The following is a 23,212-nucleotide window of genomic DNA, read 5'->3' on the forward strand; positions in this document are numbered from 1 at the left end:
GATGTGCTGCTGTATGTGTGGTACCTGCTCCATGTAGATTAGCAGAGATTCTTTATTATTCTCCCATTCTATAGGCAGCTCACTGGCGTGAGGGAACTTATCACAGGACAGCTCGACTGTCACCTCAAAACAGTTGGTATGCAGATAGCTGAAGTCATTCATACCTACAAATACAAAAACAGACCACATGCAGAATTACAGATAAATTGCATTTCTACATCAATTCGTCTCCCTGTTAATCTCACAAGTACTCACTGCCTGGCACCGTGTGCCAGTTGGCCCCGTTTATAATGTTATTGTAACGAAGGAAGTCCTCGTTGTGACACGGCCTTCGGTCAGGGTTGGACATCACGTGGTTTGTGCTGGCGTAAACAGTGGCCAGCCAGCGGAAGAAACTCTCGTCTGCGGTGGGAGTGTGCTCTTTCGGAGCCCAGTCTTTGGTCATGTCGAACGGGTACGTGACCACCAGCTCTCCTCCGTGGAGGTTAGCGCTCAGCACAAATGGGAACGTTTGCATCCAGTTGATGACTGCTCTTGTTTCTGGAGCCACCTTCAGAAAAGACATGAATTAATGGAATTTATTAAAAGCTTAAAGGTGCAGTGTGTAACTTTTAGAAGGATCTCTTGACAGAAATGCAATATAATATCCAAAACTATGGTGTATAAAGACCTTTCACAATGAACTGTTATGTTTTAATTACCATAGAATGAGTTTTTTTATCTACATACATCGCGGGTCCCCTTTCATGGAAGTCGCCATTTTGTGCCGCAATGTTTCTACAACAGCCCTTAACAGGCAAACTTTCTTACTAAGTCTCCGACGATGACGAGGGTGATTCTCATGAAATTAGACTTATGAGGTGTCATGAAACATTTTGATAAAAAAACTAAATGCAAAGTAAGAGTATCATGTCCATGACTGGATTTGGGTTCTTTGACATGGAAATATTTATAATTAAAAAATATAAAAAATAAAAAGTTTCAGTGCATGTTATACTAAAAACATGTACAGTAAAGAAACGTGTGGTATTTGGTGATCATTGGTAAATGTAGAGACAATAATAAGGAATATAAATGTGTCCAAGACCAATTTTCTCATCCTCCGCAACATCCTTTCAATCATTGTTTAAGCCCTCAAGGAACTAACATTTTCAAAAAAAAATGTTGTAAGTGACATAATTGACTGTGACACTCAAGATGGCTGCCAGGTAAGCGGTTCTTATTTTTTCTCTCCAGATAAAAGTTGAAATTTTGTTTGTCATAGTACCTAGACAACTTTTTAGTTCTCATTACCAAAACATGAGTTTGTAAATGCATATATTTAATGTAATATCATGTTGTGGTAATGATATTTTTTGATAATAACAATCTAAAAAATGTAAATAATTCTATAAGAATTCTATAAATCCTCTAAAAATAATGCTTATAGTAATTTCAGACCTTAATCTTATATGTGCAAAAAAATAATAATAATTGGCTTCAAGGGCTTTTTAAAAAATCTGATGCTGGACACCTTCTTTGGGCAGTTTGGATTTTGTTAGAATCACCCATGTTTGTCCTGTGATGGCATCCGTAGCTTTTCTATGCGTTTCGGTGAACGGTGGACTGAGACGATGGTTGCAATTCTCCACCTCACCACTAGATGCCACTAAAATTTACACACTGCACCTTTAAAGCTAGATTGAGATTTGTGGGACTTAAATTACTGTAAGGTGGATTTTGGGATGTGGAAACACAGAATGTTGAATTCCCATGATCTGAGGCATCTTCAGTGCTTTTGTAGATGATGATTTGCCTTAAAATTTCATATTAACATTGCAATTTAAAGGGCACATATTATGGCCATTTTTACAAGATGTAATATCAGTCTCAGGTATGCCTAGAACGTGTCTGTAAAGTTTTAGCTCAAAATACCCCACAGATCATTTATTATAGCATGTCCAAAATCCCCCTATTTGGGTAGGAGCAAAAAAGCACTGTGTTTATGTGTGCAAATGAGCTACAGCTCCTCACTTCCTTACAGTGAGGACATTTTTCATTGGATTTTGCATAATATGTGCCCTTTTAAATCTGTGCTTCTATCAACCTAGAAGATGTGAAAAAGATCAACCCTGTAATTTAGTTTTGGTAAACCATTCTCTGCAAGCATGTGAATAAATTTAGCTCCCCTTGTGATGTCAGAAGGGGATAATACCACCCCTTAATCTGCACTATCCAACCACAGCACTGCCATTTAGTGCACAGATCAGCTCATTTGCATTTAAAAGGACATTTTTGCTCAAGCTTACAAAGTGGCAATTTTAACATGCTATAATAAATGATCTTTATGGTATTTTGAGCTTAAACTTCGTACTCTGAGACACCAATGATTTTATTTACATCTTAAAAAAAGTCTTGTTAAATGGCCCTTTAATCAGTGAAATCTTGTATTTACCCAAGCGTCTTCTGAAGTGTAGTGCTCTGGAATGGGAAAATAATGGTTGATGAGTTTAGATTTGTCTTGTTCCAGCTCAATGGCGTCCCACATCACCGTGTTCAGATCTGCAAAGTTGTGATTCATGTCAATGCCCTCATAGCTGTTGCGACCAAATCCCCACCCAGCCAGCTCTGAACCCTGAAAGATAAACAGCAACACACTATTATTATGAAGTATATCAATGTAATGTAATGGCTTGAATATAGAAAGATCAAGCTTTGAAGTTTCATGTATGCAATAAATAACTTGCATGAATTATTCTTTGTGAAAAAAGGGCTTTCTTCGGATGTGGTCCTACCTTTTTGTAAGCCCTTTCGTAACCGTCAGGATTCATAGAGGGCAGCAGATGGATGCGCGTCTCTTTCACCAGCTTGACAGTTCGATGATTTCCTTGTTTGTACTCCTGACATATGTACTGCATCAGATTTAACAGTAGTTCCCTACCCAGCACTTCATTTCCATGCATGCCGGCCACATAGCGAAACTCCGGTTCACCTGCAGGGGGAGCAAACATGAATTAGCAATGCTTCAAGACTTCACAGAAAATGCTTTACTTACAATTTTTCTGTCCAGCTTTTAGATGTATTATGGTAGGTAGACGGCTGTGTTTTGTAAAGCACCCCATCCATGCATTGACCAGATGCCTTTTCATCTTTACTACAGTGTAACATAGGGGTCTGAAATATGGCACTTTCTATCTAGGAGCTCATAAGGGGCCCTTATCACTGCTCTTAACCCATTTTATCACTATGACAAACATTATTGTTTTGAAATGCTTTCTACTTTCAACCTAAAAACAACCATGCAATTATAAAAGTCAGCATAGTTAGAAATGATGAAATTTTCATCTTCTATTATCTTCCTAATGGGGAGAAAGTGGTGAACTCTGATCTTCTGCAAATGCAAAGACTAAAAAGATGTGAGACACATTCATGCATTTGCAACCACACCAAACATGGCTGATTTACTTCTACAAATATTGATTCGGTTGGAGCTTGCACTCTTTTTGTCAGCCAATGGGAGCTGAAAGTCATGTCTGTAAAGTATATAAGTAAAGTATATATTAAATCGCCCCCATTTCTCAAACAGTTGATCCATTGACTCTCAGTAATGCCTCTCTCATAAGTCTTCCTATGAAAACATCATGCATTCCCGCGAAGAGGAGGAATTTCCAGAGTAGTAAAGAAATCTGAGTAACAACTAACTGAACTTTGACCCCTCTATTCTTAACACAGAGTTGATAAATGCAGAGATGAAACACATGTGTCTAAAAAAAGGCAAAACTGTACAGATTATTATGAAAAAGTAAAACCACAAATGATAATGCACAAATCAGGCTTGCCAGATAAAGAGATATTATATTATTTCAAGTACATTAAAATGCCTTTTTAAAAATTGTTTTATTTTAATAATTTGGTACCCATTGTCACAGATCACAAGATGTCACTGACCATAACCATATAATATTTTCTGTAAAGTCTTATATGGCTGAAAATCATGATTTCCTGTTGTCTGAGTTAGTAAGTGTCAACTCTGTTATTGTCAAACTCTGTTACCAAGGTAGAGTAACAGTGTTGACATTCATGTATATGTGTGTGTGTTTGAGAGAGATCAGGGTTCCCACACCTTAGTTAACTTCAAATTCAAGGACCTTTCAAGGACTTTCCAGGTCCAATACCCTCAAATTCAAGGATTAAATGTGGGGACACATTTCAAGTGAGAGCAAGGTTACATTGTGTTACCTTTTAAGATACATTGTTACAGTTCCCTTTTAAGGGAACTCGCCCTGCGTCACTGTGGTGACACTTTGGGGACGCCTCCAGGGGTAAGTGCGTCTGAATGTGTATATCAAATTCAACCAATAGTGAGGCTTAACGACAAAGATGAGGTGATGTGGGAGCCAAGAAGTATTTCGCAATCTGAAAGTAAGGGAAGTATGGCAAGAAGACACAGCGTCTCGTTCCCTTCTCAGGGAACAACAGTTACACGTAACCCGAGACGTTTTCATGTGTCAAACACAACTATGCAAAAAAGCATTTTGGTATGAATCAACATTCGCATGATATAAGCATTTAAAGCAAACCGTTTAGCACGTGTGCTTAAAAAGTCTAGAATTTTGATGATATTATCCTACACTACACAGGGAATAATATGCATTTTTTTCCAAAAAACTTTGCATAAAATAGATTCAAGCACTTTCAATAACCTCTATATATGTATGTATATTTTCAAAAACTTCCCAGGGCCTTGAATTTTTCCCCAGATTTCATTAGCTTTCAAGGATTTCAAGGACCCATGGGAAACCTGAGTTATACTGTCAACATTGTTACTCGATCTACCTTGGTAACAGAGTTTGACAGTAACAGAATGGACACTGACTAATACAGCCAACAGGAAATCACAATTTTCAGATATATAAGACACATTTTACTAGCCTAGAAATCTAGACGCACCCTAGCGGCCGCAAAATATATTTGCTGCCAGGGTTTAGTCTAGGCACTCACAATACACTTAACAGCTCCAAAAACCAAAATTTGGTCAGGCCAATCACATCGTGTGTAGCGTATGTGGGGCGGGCTTAACATGATGACGACAGAGCTGCAACGGTTCCTACTTGAAAACAAAGAATGGCTGCTGCTGCTGGCCAACAGCTTTCTTTTGAAGCGGCTTTGGCCGCGACTCTTGAGGAATTAGACTTATGTTTTTCTTTAAGAGAAGAGCAAATAACCCTACTGAAGTCCTTTTTAAGCAAGAAAGATGTGTTTGGAGTTTTGCCGACTGGTTACGGTAACTACGTCACCTTCTTCGTTGCTCTGATTGGTCATAGCGCTATCCTATTGCGTGCAGAGGCATTTTGAGGGACAACCTTATATCCCGCCCCTTGCATTGAGCCGTTTGTGTGAAGAGTTGCCAGACCTTACATCTTGATGCTAACCAGGCTAACATTTTACAGAAAATATTATATTGTTATGGCTTGAAACATCTTGTGATCCATGACAATAAGTATTAAATTATTAAAATCACAAACACATCATGATAAATAAATATATATATATATATATATATATATATATATATATATATATATATATATATATATATATATATATATATATATATATATATATTCAGAAAAGCCATAATTGAATGTGGAGCCTTAGGCTGCTGTTCATCCACCCGGAGAAACTTTACATTAATTGGGTCAAATGTACAACTGTCACATGCTTTGATCCACTTGCACGTAATGTTATAACACCAGGCGGGTACGTTTATTTCTTTCCACTTTCCTTCTCTAGAGCAGTTCATCTAAAATCTGCAATGGCATCCTGGGCTACTACATTATGAGTGCTGGCATGAGAAGACTAAACCACTGCCAGTGCTGGCAAGCTCTCTCATTGAAGAACCACATGTGTAGCCCACAGGCCAATGCAAACACATGGGCTGCCCAGTGTAAACGAATAGAATGAATAAGAGAGCAAGAGGCATTGGGTTTTATTTCAATCTCATGCTATTATTAAATACTAATATGTGACCTTGGACTGTCATAAGTAGCAAATGTATGTTTTGGCATGCCAAAAAAACATTAGGATATTATGTAAAGATCATATTCCATGAAGATATTTTGTAAATTTTCTACAATAAATATATAAAAACTTTTATTTTTGTGAGTTGATGCAGTGCTAACAAACTTTAAAGGCGGATTTCTCAACATTTAGATTTTTTGCACCCTCAGATTCAAGATTTTCAAATAGTTGTGTCTTGAACAAATATTGTCCTATCTTAACAATCAAATCTTATTTAATTAGCTTTTAGATGATCTCAATTACAAAATTCACCCATAGGACTGGTTTTGTGGTCCAGGGTCACATATATGGACCAACCAGTACCTGCTTATTGCATATTAAACATCTTCACAGTTTTCATAGCTACTTATCTCAGCTCCAGTTAATACACTGCACCGTTTTAATCCACCCAGGTGGGACGCTCGACCTAATTTTGCCAAGTGAGAGATGTGCAACATATTGTGTTGGCCTAAAGACAACCCTAATTGCTCTGCGGGCGCTGCAGGGATAGCTGCCCCCTGCTCCGGGTGTTTGTGTGTTCACGACTTGCACGACTTTTCACTACTCACTGTATGGGTTAAATGCAGAGGTCACATTCCAAGTATGGGTTACCATACATTGGCAAATACTCACCTCACCATTAGATGCCACAAAAAATTACACACTGCACCTTTAAACAAACTGTAAACTTATTTCTAAAATCTGATTGGTTGATTGAAATGTTGTCCCACGGTCAACATATTGTTGCCCTGAGGACATCAACCACTTGTCAAAATCAGGAGAGCCCAGGTGTTTCAAAATCTTTATTATGTTTATAAAAACTCATTTATCCATCTGGTGCAACAAGTTCTTAAAAATCATGCATTCATTTTAACATTTTTGTGATTAATACCACTGTTAAAGATGCAATGTGTAATTTTAGAAGGATCTCTTGACAGAAATGCAAAATAATATACAAAACTATATTATCAGGGGTGTATAAAGATCTTTTTATAATGAAAAGTTATGTTTTTACAATCTTAGAATGAGACGTTTTTATCTACATACGCGGAGGGTCCCCTTACGTGGAAGTCGCCATTTTGGGCCGCCATGTTTCCAAAGAAGCCCTTAATGGACAAACTTTTAACTAAGTTATTTCTGTCAATTACATGTTTTTCTGGTGCCGGCTACCATAGCTTCTCAATGCATTGGACTGGGCCAGTGTTTGCAATTCACAACCTCACCACTGGATGCCGCTAAAATTTACACACTGCACCTTTAAATCAATAATTGTTCATTTATCATTGTTTATTGCATTTGAATTAGTAAAGCAGGATTAGTGAAACACATTAGTGATAAAATAGTCTGTTATGACTTACCAAGCTCATGTTTTCCTGGATTATCTGAGATTTCCATCACATAAAGTTTAAGGCCCATGTAGCTTTTGCCGATACTGTAAATACGGGTGATGTCTGGACACATCTCGTTCACAGACTTCATGAGCTGAAAAGTAAAAAGCTTCTTTACAGATTTTATGAAAAAGCACATGTAACCATTCAGTACAGTTTATATACTGATACGTCTTCCAAAAGAAATGTTTCTTTCTACAAAGAAATGGATAATATACTAAAACATTCCCTGCGCTTCTCTTTCTCTGTGTGTATTTAAGTGTGGTTTTCTTTACCAGCCCACAAGATTGGGTTCATGTTGACCCAGTTGCATAATAGTGGTCAAACCGACCATAAGTGATCTACAAGGCTGCGCTCACATACCGATGTGATAAAAGATGAAAATTTTTTAGGGAAAGACCCAGGTTTTAGATCTTGTAGCCTAATGTTAAGTGCTAAGGACAGTAAAATGATTTGCAAACTGACTTTCGAGTTAACTTTAAATACAAAACCACAAAGTTCCTTCTTACCTTTCTCATCTCTTTGTAATTGTGGTGTCTGAAGTCCAACTTATCCTTGGTGGCGACCTCAGCTTGCCACGGGTAGATATTGTTCGGATCTTTAACATAACCCAATATTGCAAAATTAATTGCTTTGTAATGGTGATGAACTTGATAAGTGTGCTTTGTTTACCCAAAATATCCCATGTGTGATTTCCAAGTTATTTTAAATGTTCAAGGTGGGGTGCATGATTTTTTTTGGAAAAGGGAGTTGGGTCGTGTACCAAAACACACTTGTAGTCCATCTAAAAAAGGTCCAGATTCTCTTGGGGTAGGGGCGTGTTTGTTTAAGTGATTTTTAATGTCAACATTGGCTTTTCTAGAGATCATGCACCCCGCCTTTAACTGGGAGATCAACGTATGTTACATACCTGGAAGCTCACAGCCCATGATCTCAGCTCTCAGACAGATGGTTCCATTCTTAAACCAGGTCCAAGGGTTAATGCGTATGTAGCGTGCCATCATTGGCTCGGGTAAAACCGCCAAGACTGGTGTTTCGCTGTCCTGATTTCCCTCAAACACCTGTTAGCATATAAGATCACTTCTGGTGAGCGATCCTACTGATAGGATCCAAATGACATTTGCCTGTGGCAGCTGGCATGGCTCCTCTTGCAAGGAGGGCACACTCCTGGCACAGTGGAGTCCACAGTGGGCAAGCTATTCTTTTGAAAAGAGATGCTTAACCTTGCCAAGTGCTGCCAGAGACTGCCTCCAACCTCTGTTAGTGCAAAGTACCCGTGCCAGCTGGAAACTCTGAATGGATGTAATGATGTCACAAAGACACCGAGGCTAATATCGACCAGCAGCAATGAATGTCTGGAAAATAACTCTTTTTTAAGCTGATTTCTGTTTAATGATAGGAAATAGTGACACTTGAAAGGGTTATGTCACAGAATGGTTCTGGATCTTTGGAGTTAAAGATAAAAATATTAAATTGTAATTATATTCTGTTACTGTATGAAGAAACAGCACACTCTTAATTGGACCCAAACCTATTCTGGTTGGTAAAATAAGCCACACCAGCACAGCAACTAAATTGGTGCATTGTCTTATAAAGGTCAGTGAAAATGTAGAAAATGGTTTTAAAAACTAATCGATGACATTACTAACATTATCAGTGGACCTCGGGGTCAAAAATAACATTGCCATAAGGGGAATATATGTCCCAAAAGCAGTAAGAGTCTTAAACAGTTTTAAAAAAACAAACCAACATACCGCCTCTTCAGTCCCATTCATGCACGGCTTCCATTTAATGGTGTCATTGCTGACCTGCACCTTGAAGGTTTCAACATAGTCCAGGCTACAGAAGAAAAGTGTGCTTACTATAGGGTGACCATACGTGCCATTTTCCCCAAACACATCCTGGACAGGATTTCGGGTATGTCTTTTGAAAGTTGCATTTGTCGACGTCATTGAGGTACTCACATTTCAGTTAAAAACCATTAAGATTTTAGATATATAATCATTGTAGTTTTATTCTTACCTTAAAATGTAAGGTTGCTTTTCTAAAATAGAATCTGAAATATTAAACTTCAATGACGTATGCGATCGACCGATGCAACCTCCAAAGGATGCATCCAAAATCCTGGCCATGACGTGTCCAGGGAAAATGGCACCCTAACTTATTTACTATTCATTATGACATTATTGTGAAAAAATATTAGGAAATACCTCCATATGGAGCTGCGGCCCTGTAGTATAACTGCTGTGAACCGCGTGAGCTTCATGGCATCTACCTGTAGCCACTGGTTCTTGTCTTTGTACATGGCACACCAGGCTCCGTCATAGATATCACCATCTTCAACACCAGACTACACAACCCAGTGCCAGTGTGTGAAAAACAAACGCACAAAGAGGCTGGTGAAAATGCAGACATTAAGTATAATGCAGAGAGGAAATATTTAAAGAGTTAGACTACTGAAGATCACCTGTATGTTAAGTCGGCCCCTGTGTGGCCCCAGGCCTGTGCGCTTGTATGAGGAGGCTTGTAGCTGTGAGTCTTTAACTTTCAGAGACTCCAGACCCAAAGGGGGACATTCTGAAACAGACATAAAGGAATTAGGAAGGAATGAAAAAGAAAGATTGGCTAAGCAATAGATTATTTAGACAGACATAGACAGTTGGAGAGAGACACGACATAAACAAAATGAAAAGAAAACAGGCTTAAAATTATACAAATCTGAAATGATAACCTTGAATCTGATAATCAGATATATATAATTTATTAACATTCAAATATGAAAAAAGCCTATCTATTAATGCTTGCTGGTGTTAATGTTACTTTTAGGAGAACATAAAATACAGCATATTCTTTATTTTATATTTATGTACGCTGTTTGCTCATGAATTCTTAATTACGTTACGTGCCGTTCTCATTTGCTGATAGGCAGACGTTAAGCGCGCGCCGGTGAATGTAATTATTTGACGAAAGCGTTGCTCATGAATATTAAGTTTCCTGGACAGTGACAGAAAAATCAAGCAACAGATGCAGCACCTGTAAGTATTCTAGTATTTCCTCAAGATACAATTATTTCCCGTTGTGGGTTACACATACAAGTCGTCCGTGACTTTAAAAACATAACACAATTTTTTAACAGTTAAGATATTTAAATTTGACCGGTGTCAAAACGCTGCGCTAATGATGTGAGACGCTAAACAACTGAGACTATCAAAACTTACTGCGTGGGAAGTTTTAGTCCCCTTTTTGTTCACAAACAATGATGGGTCTCGGTAAAGCCGGTTCCCTGATTAGTAGTAAACTAGTAGAAAAGCTAGACAATATCCCATCCATAGATATGTATATAAAGGCTAGATGGCTCAAGGCGGAGTCAGCTGTGTCGTCACTTGGCGGCCATCTTAGGTCAGTGCTGCTCCCTGCTGCTGTGGACGGAAGGTGAGTGACATACGCCAACTAAAATGCTCGTAACTTGCTGAATTCTTGACGGATTTACAAACGGTTTGTTTTTTTACAAACGTTATTAACGTGGCTATAATTCTGGATGCTTTAACATGTTTCATGAATTTTTTATTTATTTTTAGTATACGTATTCAGTGTCATAGGTACATCTTTGACGTTTATAACAAACCAATCCGTTTGAAAATCGGTAAAAAATTAAGCAAGTTATGGTCATTTAAAAGTACCTGCATCATTAAAACTCAATGCTACGAGTGAGCGAGCGCCCTGTCCTAAGATGGCCGCCAAAATGCGGACGTTCCACTCAATTGGCCATCAGCGCGGACGAGCCATCTAGCCTTTATATACATATCTATGATCCCATCCATTATCGCCAAAGTACCGCAAAAGCGATTCGAAAGCATACCAAGCACTCAGCTCTCGCGGTACTTTGATGTCATTGGCCGATCCCGCTGTGCATCGTTGCATGAGGTCGAATATTGATGTGCGTTGATTCTAAATGATGAAGTGATTTATTATTTTTACCTCATTCATTTTAACATCACTTGTCTTTTTAATTATAAACCCTTTGAGTATAAAAATTTGGAAAAGGCTTAAGGTGAGGGACAGTGAGGGAATTCCTAACTGCATGAGAAAAAAATATTTTTAAAGGAACTCTAACTTTCACATGATGCTAGCTAAATATTTAGTATTATGAATATCTTCTGAATTTGAATGTAGAAAATAATTATACTATAGGGCTCAAAGCAAATAATTTTTTATACTGGCCCGGTCAGGCCAGTGGTTCAGGTTTTCACTTGCCCTGCCAAAATTTTCACTGGCCCCAATAAAAAATGTCAGTGTCACATATTTAAAAATAATAAATTTAAATGTCAAATATAATTGTATACATATGCAACAGACATGTTCCAACAAAAAAGCCTCCCGACTTTTCTGAATTACCTGTAAACCAACAGCAAACTGGGCAAAATATTGCATTGTTTTTTTCGTCGTGTTTACCCAAGTAACCTAAATGTCTGTTAAATAATATACATTGATGAAAATACATTTTAGTGACTGAGGGTGAAGCACTGGCCCAATCAGGCAGGCAAACTACTTTTTACTGTCCCAAATGTCTTTCACGCTTGCCCCGGGCCACCAGGCAGTCCTTTATGTTGAGCCCTGTATATAAGATTAGTAATCAATTACAACTTCATCTAAAAAAGTGCATATATAACATAATTAACTTTATTCATAACATGCACTAATATTGTGGAGACAATGTATTAAACATGTTCAAGTTCACCACATGTAATACTAACCACCCAAAATACTGTTTCCAACTGAATAACATGAGTAATACTATGACACATTTCTTACAGCTTTAGTTGCTTGGTTGTAACCAACAGCACACCATGTAGCATTTAACAAGCATCTATTGGCACATGTACAAGAGATCTGACTCTATTTGAATGAAAAGCACATCTGGCTCTTGTGATGGTTTTGTTGAGTCAGCAAATGCCCTATTCAGTTCATCTAAAACTGGCACTGCTAGTGTTTAGATGACCCAATTACTTTGACCTGCTGGACCAATGTCCTACTGGCTATTAAAATGTGGAAAGATGTAAAAACCTTTTTGTATTTTATGTAAATCAAATAATCTGCACTGTTATTTATTTAAGTGGATATTTAAGAGGTCTTAAGAGTGGTCTGGATGAAGTTTGTCTTGTTACACAACTTTTCTCAAGCAAATCAGCTAAAAACTGCAATTTAACTGCGAAGATGAAATGAAAATGAGCTTTTTTTGGTTTCTTTCATATATAAAGACATTAGCTGTAGCTTAATAATTCTAGCAGATGTTATGTTCAGTCCTACATTTTAAATTCTTCTCATGCCAAGTTATGGACTATTGCATGAATTATGTATTGCTCTTGTTAATGTATTGAAGAATGTATGCATGCGTATTATTACAGGCATATGTGAACACACATATGTATAATATATATGCAGGTTTATTCATGCTATTTTTACCTACTATGCCGATAAATTATTTTTATTTATTTTGATTCACTTGCACAATGTTTATTAATCTCATTTGCATGAAATGCATGCAATTCTAATTCTTCATATTTTAATTTCTTACCAAATACTGGTGGTTCGTCACTGTCTTTAGGGTTCCACACTCTCCTTTCCACACTCTTGTCAATGTTTTCATTCAGGTCCTCTGTGTGGAAACTCACTGTGATGATCTTTGAAGTGGTCTTTGTGGTTTTAGTTGGTTTTACGGTTGTCGTTTTCGTGATCACCTCAGTTGACTTGAATGGACGAGAAGTGGTCGCTTTTCCAGTTTTGCTGCTCGTGGTTCCTTCTGTCCGCTTTAATGCCTTTGTCGTGGGTTTTGGGGCTTTGGTGCCCCTCTCAGTAGGTTTAACTGTCGTGGGTTTCAGACCCTTGGTGAGTTTGCTTACCTTTGTTGGTGAGATTTTTTTGTAAATGTTGGTGATCTTGTGTTGAACACCGGTTTTCACGCTTCTCGTTGCAAATGATGTGTAATTTGCGTTATGGGACGACACTGTGGTGATGGTTGATGTTTTAAAAGAAGGCAAACTAGTTACTACTCCAACTAAAACTGTTAAAAAAGATAAAAGTATAACGGTTGGTGCCATGGTTTCCTTAGCCCTCTGTAAAATGTAAACCTTTGAGATGCTGCTTGGTTAAAATTGAAATGCGTAAAACACCGTAATGTTGCAAAATTACGCGCCACTCTTGTGGCAAACCATATGTTAGTAACGGAGTAAAATGAAATGATGCAAGTTTACTAGAAACTTGTGCCACCAACGCAAAATAAAAAAACATCGTTTTAACACTCTTGAGCTTCTTTTAAACTAATGAAATAACAATTGGCCTTTCAATTTTGTACTCCAAGACCTGTATTATTTTCTCAATTAGTGTCGAAAGGTTTTGCTCGATTAATTGTGTCAGTGCGCCATCTAGCGTGGATCACAGGTCAGTGTTATTTTATTAGCCTGTTTATATTTTTTGATGTTTCGACCATAACACTTAATTCTGTGTAACTGGAACCTGTTGTACACAAACATGGACAAATACACTGCTTCATGTTCTAAGAAAAATATTTGGTTATTATACTTATTGGTTTTTCCTAACCCCAAAATATCTGGTAGAAATCTGAAAAAAACAAATCCCGGGTCTCAGGAGGTTAAACCTTGTGGGGCAATTTCCCCAGTTTTAGATTAACCTAGGACTAGGCCTTAGATATATTAGGATATTTAAGTACTTTTTACAAACAAACCTTACAAAAACATAACAGGTGTGCATCTTGAGACAAAACAATGGCACTGATATATGTTAAGAAATGTTAGTGCAAGATGTTTTTAAAATAAGACAGCTCAAACATGCATTTGCGTCTGGAAAACTCATGAAAAAATGTATTTTGCAGGAGATCTCAGTTTTCTGTAGAGTTTTGTAATGGTCACATGACATAAATAAACAAATAAAATATATATTTATGTAAGTAAATGTTAAATTTTCAATTTTAAAATCTACATTTTATGATTTGATTTTAATGAATCCGCCCATGAACCCCCTTCAATTCCCTTGCAAACTCCAGTTTGGCAAACCTTGTTAAAAACTACCAGTAAAACTAAATATATGTGAGCACAAGCCAGTGATTCCTTTTTTTTTGTATGGATTTTATGATTATTAGCATACTATTACTATCAGGACAAAAGCGTCTGCTAAATAACTAAATTAAGAGTTTGCTTCCAAAACCATGTTATAATGTTTTTTTTTGTGTTTTATTGTGCTACTTAGCTGTATTTTTTTAGTTATGAAGGATTAAATCAAAATAAACCAACTGCAGTTTGATTGATATTAATTGGAATGCAATATCAAAAAACAAGATTTATTAGAGTTATCTCGTTTTGGAAACAAACTCTTCAAATGTAAATGTAGTTTATTTTTCTGAATGTTATTGACAGGAATTAGAACAGTGTTATAAAAATTTTCCCTAATTTTACCCCCCCCCCCACAGCTAATACTAATAATTTTAACTAATAATGTTTAAAAATTAATGTATTACCAACATTTGACAACGCACTCATGCTTTATATGTAACCAAAACAATCCACTAGATGGCGACAAAACACTGCGCATTGGTAAATGTGGCATTATCGCCATTCAAACATGCCAAGTACGCACTACTAGTATGATTTTTGCATTATTCGTTCAAACAAAACAAAAATGACCACACAGCCATTAATTCTGATAAAATATGTGTTGGAAATCATGGTCGGTTGTCTTAAATTGAGTAAAAAATACAAGTATTAAACATTTAAGGCATTTCATTATTTTCATGTTCTTTCAATTATTACACAGATGTTTTTTATAATGCTAATTCCAATTTTCTTTTCTCATATGTTTTTAGTTTAAAATGTAATGTATTTAATAAAGCTGTGTTGCATTGTGCACTGAAGGTTGTAATAGGTAAACTGCGGGTTAAAGAGATTTATGTATTATTTGATTTATATGAATGCTCTAGCTGTTAGCTAACACTATTTAACACAAATGTTTTAGATTTATTATTATTATTTTTAATTAAATGCATTTATTGGTGTCTGATTATAAACAAAGCAAATTGATCTTAATCTTTGCTGAAAAAAGATGCAAAACATGTAAATTACATTTTTGTTTCCATTTTAATTTTTTCTCAGTCCCTCCTCTTTCTGTGTGTGTGAGCTCAACACACGCGCCCACATCCAACGTGAGAAAACACGGAGTTTGCATGGAAAAATCCTAAACCTGTCAGTTTTACCCATTGCCACTCAAAGTGAAGACTGAAATGTCAACACTTAATAGTAAGTTTAACACTGTAATATATTCAAAACCTGCCCTACTCTTTAAACATATGGGTGTTATAGACCTATAGTCTGTTGTAATATAGGTGTTAACATGATAGCACAGTGATATTTCAAGATAGTATAGTGTATGAAATCAGCATACAAATGCAATTAAACGAAGTTATTGCTCTCAATGCCCTGGTTGAACATAATAGTTAGAGCATCATAAATTAAAAGTGTTATTAAAATTATTTCTTACAGATAAATAAAATGCATAATTTTTTATAGATCGAAAACACGTTGAGCACTTCAAGGAATCATATACCTTACATCTACTTTCTGCAACATAAATATAAGTTAATGTTTCTATTTTCATATCTGTCTCCCTACCTACCCATCTAATCTGTCAGCTGGTCTGGTTATATTTTTCAAAGTCTGAAGTCATGGGAATGCAGTCTTTTCCCTTCATTAGAGGCACGTTTGAGCAGAAGTGAGTGTGTCCTGTACATTGACCCAGCAGCAGTGGTATGAGAGTTAGCAGCATGCCGTTCCTTTAATGACCTATGAGAGCCATGGACCCAGGCCATACACGGGGAACCTGAGAACCTGCTGAGCAACTTCTGTTGATCTAAACCAGGTGAGGGCTCACACTCAATCCTGTGTGAGAAAGAAAGAGAGCCAGGACCGAGGGTGTGTATGCACATACGGGGAGTTTTACAACAAGATTGTCGTTTGAATTATTAATAGCTTAACTATATACTCTGATCAGTATGTTTTACGGTTCTTATATGTGGATTTGTTTTCCAGAGACACTATAGATTACTTTATGCTTTTGTTAAAAAAGATTTTAGGGTTTTAATCAAGAGAGAGAGATTGCCTGGCTCATTTTGAGCACACAAATAAACCACAATTTATTTGTATAGCAGGTGAGTTATATTAATTCACTGAGGTCCTTTATAAAAAACACCACATTCAGAGAAATTTAACCTGTCCTGACCTAAAACAAGAGATGTGAGCTTAAAAAAAAAAACTAAAACAGCCCAAATGAGTTTAGACATTTGTCTGTTATGTTACAGGTGAGGTAATATTGAAATGTTAGGTTGGTATTTTTTCCTCTTTTAGTTTTGCTCTGTGTGTCATCTCATTACTACCGTGTACTTCCACAAACACTACAGGATCTCAGTACCATAAATATTCATTCTCCCCCCATCTGAGAATCTAACAGCACGATATACTGCGCTGCTCAATTATTGATTTCGGACAGACTTACAAATATATCGAAAGTATGGATTGTACAGAAGTGTTTAATGTATTTAAGACCCAACATCAGGCAGTCAGTAACAAATCACTATTCATTGGTTAATTAGGCATTTTACTGTACTGTCTTTTTCATGGCATTAATTGACATTTTTCAGTTTGTTTATCCTACTATGGATTTATGATAATTTGGTATTTGTATTATTTATAACTCCCATGTAAGCTTTTCCGAAATAATCGCCTGCTACATTTGACATTGCATAATTTTCTCTGAGATTTAATAGGGGAAATACATCTGTTGTGTTTTAGCGAAATGGAAACTGCGATCAGCAGGTGGCAAAAGCTTCAGGTTCCCTAGACATCACTTTATAGTATCGACATACTGCAGTTCAGATTTAGAGAATTTAAAACTTGTAATCTTATATCTAGCCGAGCTTTCTGCTTTCTGTCAGGTTTATCAGTCATTTATTAGATCCACGAAAAAGTTGAATCCCATCATAAAACTTTCCTCTTTCTCTCTCGACCGCATCCACGGATTTATCCGAAACCCCCGAGACGTTCCTCTTCCATGAACAATACATGTGGAAGTGTCATGCAATATTGATGGGCTCAGCTGATGATCTCCTGATGACCTCAGTTTGGTCCCTCTCATGTTCTATAAAATATTCATGACCCCCGTCCCCTTCCTGCTTCCCACCCCTTCAGCATCCCATAATGCATGTGTGATGTTCTGCTGGGCCCTGCTGCACAAAAACACACCTGGCTGCAAAGCATGATGGGAAAATCAGCACAATCCCCTGTGGTAAAGACCAGAGTTGAGTTTCGATGCCAAATTTGGATTTGGTTTCGAATTCATGAATGTTGCCAGCATAAATAATAAATACAGATGCAAGTTTTCCCATTTTTTCATGGTAAAGATCATGAAGTTCCCCACCCTTGCATGATTTTATCATTAGCGACCCACAACCTTTTTGTATTTACCTCCTCCTTCTGCATCTCTCCCTTTACCTGCTCACCTACATCTGTTCTTTTGTCATTTTCATTAATATGTCCTCCCTTCCTCTGCATTACTCGCTCCATCTTTCTCATTAACACCTCAGCCCTGATAGATGTATGGAGGGGTGGCCTACGGCTCCTCAAGAGCCTCTCCTGGGTCACCCTTTGCAGCCCCGACTCCCTGTGTTTCACCCTTTAGACCCGGGCCTGTACCATCTGGCACTGCTGGGCAATGGGAGTCAGCTTGCGTATGATGCACATCTCTTGCTGTTGCAGTTTGCAGGCAGTTGGTATGCTGAAAGTTGAACTTTTTTGGCAACACTCAGTGTTATGGCCCAAGTACTTCGTTTTATTTACGCACATGTGAGTCGAATTCACAGCCTTGAAAAGTATACTTCATTTGTACACAAGCATTCATTGCATGCACATTGCACCAAATTGCAATACCTCTTTTTTTTTTTTCGGTTATAAAAAACTGGCATTGTACGTACAGTACACATGTACTTTTCTGATGATGAAATGTGCAACATGCGCACTGTACACTGACCCTAGCAAAATTGGGGATGCAAATCAGTTCAGTTGCATTTAAAGTGTGACATGTTTGTGCAGTTTAGTATCATTTACTTTAAATTTGTGGAAAATTTCCTATTGTTAATGTTGCAACATAGATAAATAAAGCTGCTTTAAAACAATTAACTCATTCCCCGTCAGCCTTTTTTTAAAAGTTGCACGCCAGCATTTTTTTTTGTGATTTTCACAAAAGTTTCACAAAAAGCCTTCTAGGAAAATTTTCTTCTAAAAATATATAAACATACAAATATATAAATGAAATAACAGACCATGTGCTTTCAAACAAACAATAAGCAAACAAACAAACAAAACGGAGAAAAACGTTTCATCCTATCTATATTTTTTTCTCTGCTAACAAACTATTAAATATTAGTATTTTTTCTCAAAAATATTAGAAATAATTGCATTTTTGTGAAGGAATTTTGTTAGAGATCAGATTCAGAATGATTATCAAAAACATACACGGAGTGTAAAATTAATAAATCATTTTTCCCTCCAGTTTTTTATAAATTGGGTATGGCACCATCTAGTGGATAATCGCGGTATTACAGATAACCATAAAAACTCGCCAGGAACACGTTTTTATGCAAATGTTTTCTCTGTAGCTACAAAACTTTCTCATTTAATAAAATTTTATTTATATACTCTTTCCCCACCATCTCGTCAATTAAAGGTGGGGTGCCTGATCTCTGCAAGCCAATGTTGACATTTGACACAACCTAAACAAACATGCCCCTACCCCAATAGAATCTGGACCCTCTTTGATGGACCCACCCCACACATACGCAACACAGGCAACGATGTCGGTTAGTAGACACGCCCCTTACTGCTGATTGGCTACAAGTGTGTTTTGGTAGTCGGCCCGACTCCCTTTTCCAAACTGTTTTTTCAAAAATCATGCACCCCGACTTTAATTGACGAGAAAGCGGGGAAAGAGTATATAAATAAAATTTAATTTAATAAGAAAGTTTTGTAGCTACAGACAGGTTTCCCTAACTCTCCCTTAAATAAACAGATGGTCCTGCCCCAAACGCGTACCATTGGTCAAGATTGCTCAGGATGTTTTAATGTGCAGTTGTCTTTCTGAAGAGAACTTGTAATGACATGTTGTCTCTGTGTCTCAGGTTGAGATAAAAGACAAATGCACCTTTAAGTTATTTATGGATTGTTAAACAATTGCTGTGATACAAGTGTGTGTGTTTTTGTTCACAAATCGTCCAAAAAAAGCTTTACTTTGAATGTTTGTCTGGCATGGAAAATGTAATTAACAAACCCTGTTTGTGCCAAGTTGAACAGGCAATATGCTGTTTACCTAAACTACTATCTTAGCAGAGAAAACAAATATTTCTAGTTGAGCGAGGCGTTGAAAGTCCCGCGGGGAAGGGAGAGATGTTTTCTCGTGCACAATACTTCTTTGCCTACCTCTGCTCGAGAGCGCTGGCAAACGCAATGTCGAAGAAGGCGGGATACTTTTCCATGCGGACGAATGCGTGTTACCTGCCAGTGACTGTCCAAATGAGGAAAGCAGAGGAGAACGTCTGCAATAGGACAGAACGTACAAATATACAAACAAACACTAACATGCACTCACATCCATCCAGGTTGAAGCTTGCTGGCTAAGCTTAATTCAATGTCATGTTCAGGGCTGTGGGGAAACCCAGATTGTGAACTAGCTCGGTGTGTTATTTATTGGGTGGGCAGTGAGTGGTTGTCTCCTTATTTACACCAGATTGCTTCTCCAGATGTTTTTTTGGGAAGAAATCCCCAGTCCTCCCCCACCTCTCTTTGTCCAGATGGAAATGATTATATTTTTTGCGAAGCTCTAATCCTTTCTTTTCGGGGCGATTTTCCACCGCATTGTGATTGGAAACTTACGATGAGTCAAAGAGAACGGCGCAGGGTTAAGGCCAGGACTTGTCAACGGGAAACGATCTTTTCCTCTGGTTGTTAAATAAAGCCTACGCGCAACTTTTTTTTGTACTTGGTGGGTGTGTGCGCGCAACCCAGCGAAAGCCGCTCGGCCCAGTGTAGATGTATAATGAGCCTTTGTGCCGGACGGTTCTGCCTCACGTTCGCATTAGTTCCTCTCGGCCGGTGTTGTGGAGAGTGAAGTATGGGGAAATGGACTGTGAGAACTTTAACCAGATGGCTTAGATCCCAAAACCTCAGGGGAGGGACGCATAGTTCCGGACGAAAGCTAAATCAGCGTACCTAGACTTCAACTGCAGATACGCATAATGGAGAAACTGTCTGCGTGAAATAATAAGGGCACTTGAAGGTTTAAGAAAATGTGTTTGGATTAGTCTAGTTGAGATCAAGTAATGTATGAAATGAGGGTGAACTGTTTTCAAGACCTCACCTGCCTAGTAAGCCTAACATGAAAGAAAAATCTCTTTAATAACTCAATCGTCTCTCGAGTTTTAGAAGAGATTTCAAGGTTTCAAACTGTCCTTCACTGACATGCTGATTTTAGAAATTTAAATATGAACCCTAACATTTTTAATAATCTCAGCTATGCAATGTTATCTACATTAATATTTACAGCTCTGTGCTCTTTTTACTAGTCTTTTACGCAAACATAAATGTACCTGCACAGTTGAAGGTACAGCCTTGCAAAGTGTACTTTATTTTGATAAAAACCATAATCCCGATTATCTACCTGATTAAGTCTTAGATTCAGTCTAAATGTTGCTCACTGCCCAGAACCATGCACAGAGACGCCAGACGCACATTTCAACGGGACAGCGCCACCCGGCACTCGTTGGCCAGTACAATCGACACATTAGCCTATCTGTACAGATGTGAAGCTAAGATTCATCCAAACAGTCGCTAAGTTTGGCTAAATGGGTCTAAAAGTCGCTAGATTTAGAAATAAGGTCGCTAAGTTGGCAAGCAACACAGTCACTGAGTTGGCAACACTGCTTCAGCCAATCTCCTTTTTTTAAGCAAGTAAGCCCCACCCACTGATTAACATTGAATTTGCATACAAGTTGAAAATAAAAATGAACACAGAAAATTAAAACGAAAATGAAAAAGAAAAACAGAACATAAAATTAAAACATTTCAATTTTGTCCCTAGTATTGCATGGGCATGAATAAAAAGCCTTTTAAAAATGAATTTACAGATTCCTTTTCAAGCTTGCCTTTTTATTTTAATATTGTCAGTCTTGACTCAAGATTATATAAAAAATGAAATGTCAAATCATCAATTTAATTAAATTTTTCAATTTAGCCGGAATGATGCCTCATCACGTTAAAAATGAAAATGAAATAATTGAATATAATGTTTTAATTTTTATTTTAGCATTTCATTTTTAAATTTGCGACATATTTTGTGATTTTATTTTATAATTTAATTTATTATTTTATCATTTAATTAATTAATTTAAAAAAGTCAAGAAAATACCTTCCATATAAATGTAAGAAAAAAAATTGATTAACTTAAAAACAAACTTTAATTGGTAACACTTTAAGTGAAAAATTTAGTTGTAAAAGCTTACAGTTTTAGGTGTTATCAATTGAAATAATTAGTGAAAAATGTAAGTTAACAAAACTAGCATTTTTAAGTGTTACCAATTGAAGTAGTATATCCTTATAAAGAATAACATTTACTTTTACAGTTTGCATACAACATAGTCCTATATGTGCATGCATGACCTCCACGTACAAAATACATACGGTTACAAAAACACGGCAAGCTGGTTAGCATTTTTTAGAGTGCATCTAAAATTGATACCTAGATAAAACTTAAAGAGCATCTATGGTCCAATTCACGATTTTTTATTTCCTTTGGTGTGTAAGTGTGTATTAGTTCATGTTAATGATATGCAAAAGGTACAAACTTTAAGGTAAATGATGGCACGAGTTATCGTTTCCAACGTAAATCTCTTTTCCTAGACTACAACAAACACACGGATTGTAGGCAACAGTTTACTTCATGGGATTGGTGATGTAGACAAGACCAATATTATCATAATTCCTCTTGATTCAGACTCACAGCCTGTAAGTTAACTCCTGTTAGCATTGCATTGTGAGCGAATCTTTCAAACGTGGTAAGGAGCGTCACATTTCCGACTGACATCAGAGGTATTCAGGCCAATCAAAATTTACAGCTGGTCAATCAGGGACACAGAGGTTTTTAAATCGATAAGCTTTGTACAAAAACAATGCGTTTGAGGAAGGAAGGATATCTGGAGCTTAAAAAATTTACGGTATGTGAAAAATAATGTGTTTTTTAACCATAAACCATGCAAACACATTGTATTACACCAAATACACAAAATAAAGTTGTTTATTAGCAATGAAATAAGTGCTCTTTAACTGAGAACTCCTGGGCAATAAAACGTTCCTCTGGGTCCGCTTTACATTTAGTTTTTTTTCTCTAAGTGCTACCTTAGATAATTACAGTAACAGTCTGCATTGGCTTCACTTGACATGAAATAAAAATGGTGGGTTTTGTGTGATGGTAACATCAATCAAACTTTTAAAATCTTCAAGACTTTTTGAACATGTGAGAGATTCTTTTCCTCCAAATTCTTTTTTCAAGGGTAGTCAATTGACGCTTAAACTTTCCAATTTTATCTTGTAGATGAAAGATCATTTACTTCCCCTGAAATCAAATAGGACATTTCTCTAGCGAGCAGTACGAAGCATTGTTCTAAAACGATAAGGCAC

The 23,212-nt window shown here is 37.0% G+C and overlaps 1 protein-coding gene across 3 annotated transcripts in view; it reads right to left on the reverse strand.

The window, feature by feature from the left end:
* cpxm1b (carboxypeptidase X (M14 family), member 1b) overlaps positions 1-23,212 on the reverse strand; it is a 30,055-nt gene that overhangs the window by 1,099 nt on the left and 5,744 nt on the right. Inside the window, exons 1-11 of one of the 3 annotated variants that reach the window (XM_065263987.2) lie at positions 13,003-13,642; positions 9,895-10,004; positions 9,638-9,777; positions 9,182-9,266; positions 8,338-8,488; positions 7,937-8,025; positions 7,398-7,521; positions 2,775-2,971; positions 2,435-2,614; positions 256-550; positions 25-164 (exon numbers count right to left, since the gene is read on the reverse strand). In XM_065263987.2, coding sequence (XP_065120059.2) covers positions 25-164; positions 256-550; positions 2,435-2,614; positions 2,775-2,971; positions 7,398-7,521; positions 7,937-8,025; positions 8,338-8,488; positions 9,182-9,266; positions 9,638-9,777; positions 9,895-10,004; positions 13,003-13,525 — 2,034 coding nt within the window. In that variant the 5' untranslated portion in view covers positions 13,526-13,642. Of the gene's footprint in view, positions 1-24; positions 165-255; positions 551-2,434; positions 2,615-2,774; positions 2,972-7,397; positions 7,522-7,936; positions 8,026-8,337; positions 8,489-9,181; positions 9,267-9,637; positions 9,778-9,894; positions 10,005-10,645; positions 11,235-13,002; positions 13,643-23,212 lie in introns of those variants that run through there. The other 2 variants (XM_065263988.2, XM_073812187.1) reach the window with 2 other exon arrangements.

The sequence above is a fragment of the Paramisgurnus dabryanus genome, chromosome 16 (assembly GCF_030506205.2).
Source record: "Paramisgurnus dabryanus chromosome 16, PD_genome_1.1, whole genome shotgun sequence".
Lineage (NCBI taxonomy): Eukaryota > Metazoa > Chordata > Actinopteri > Cypriniformes > Cobitidae > Paramisgurnus > Paramisgurnus dabryanus.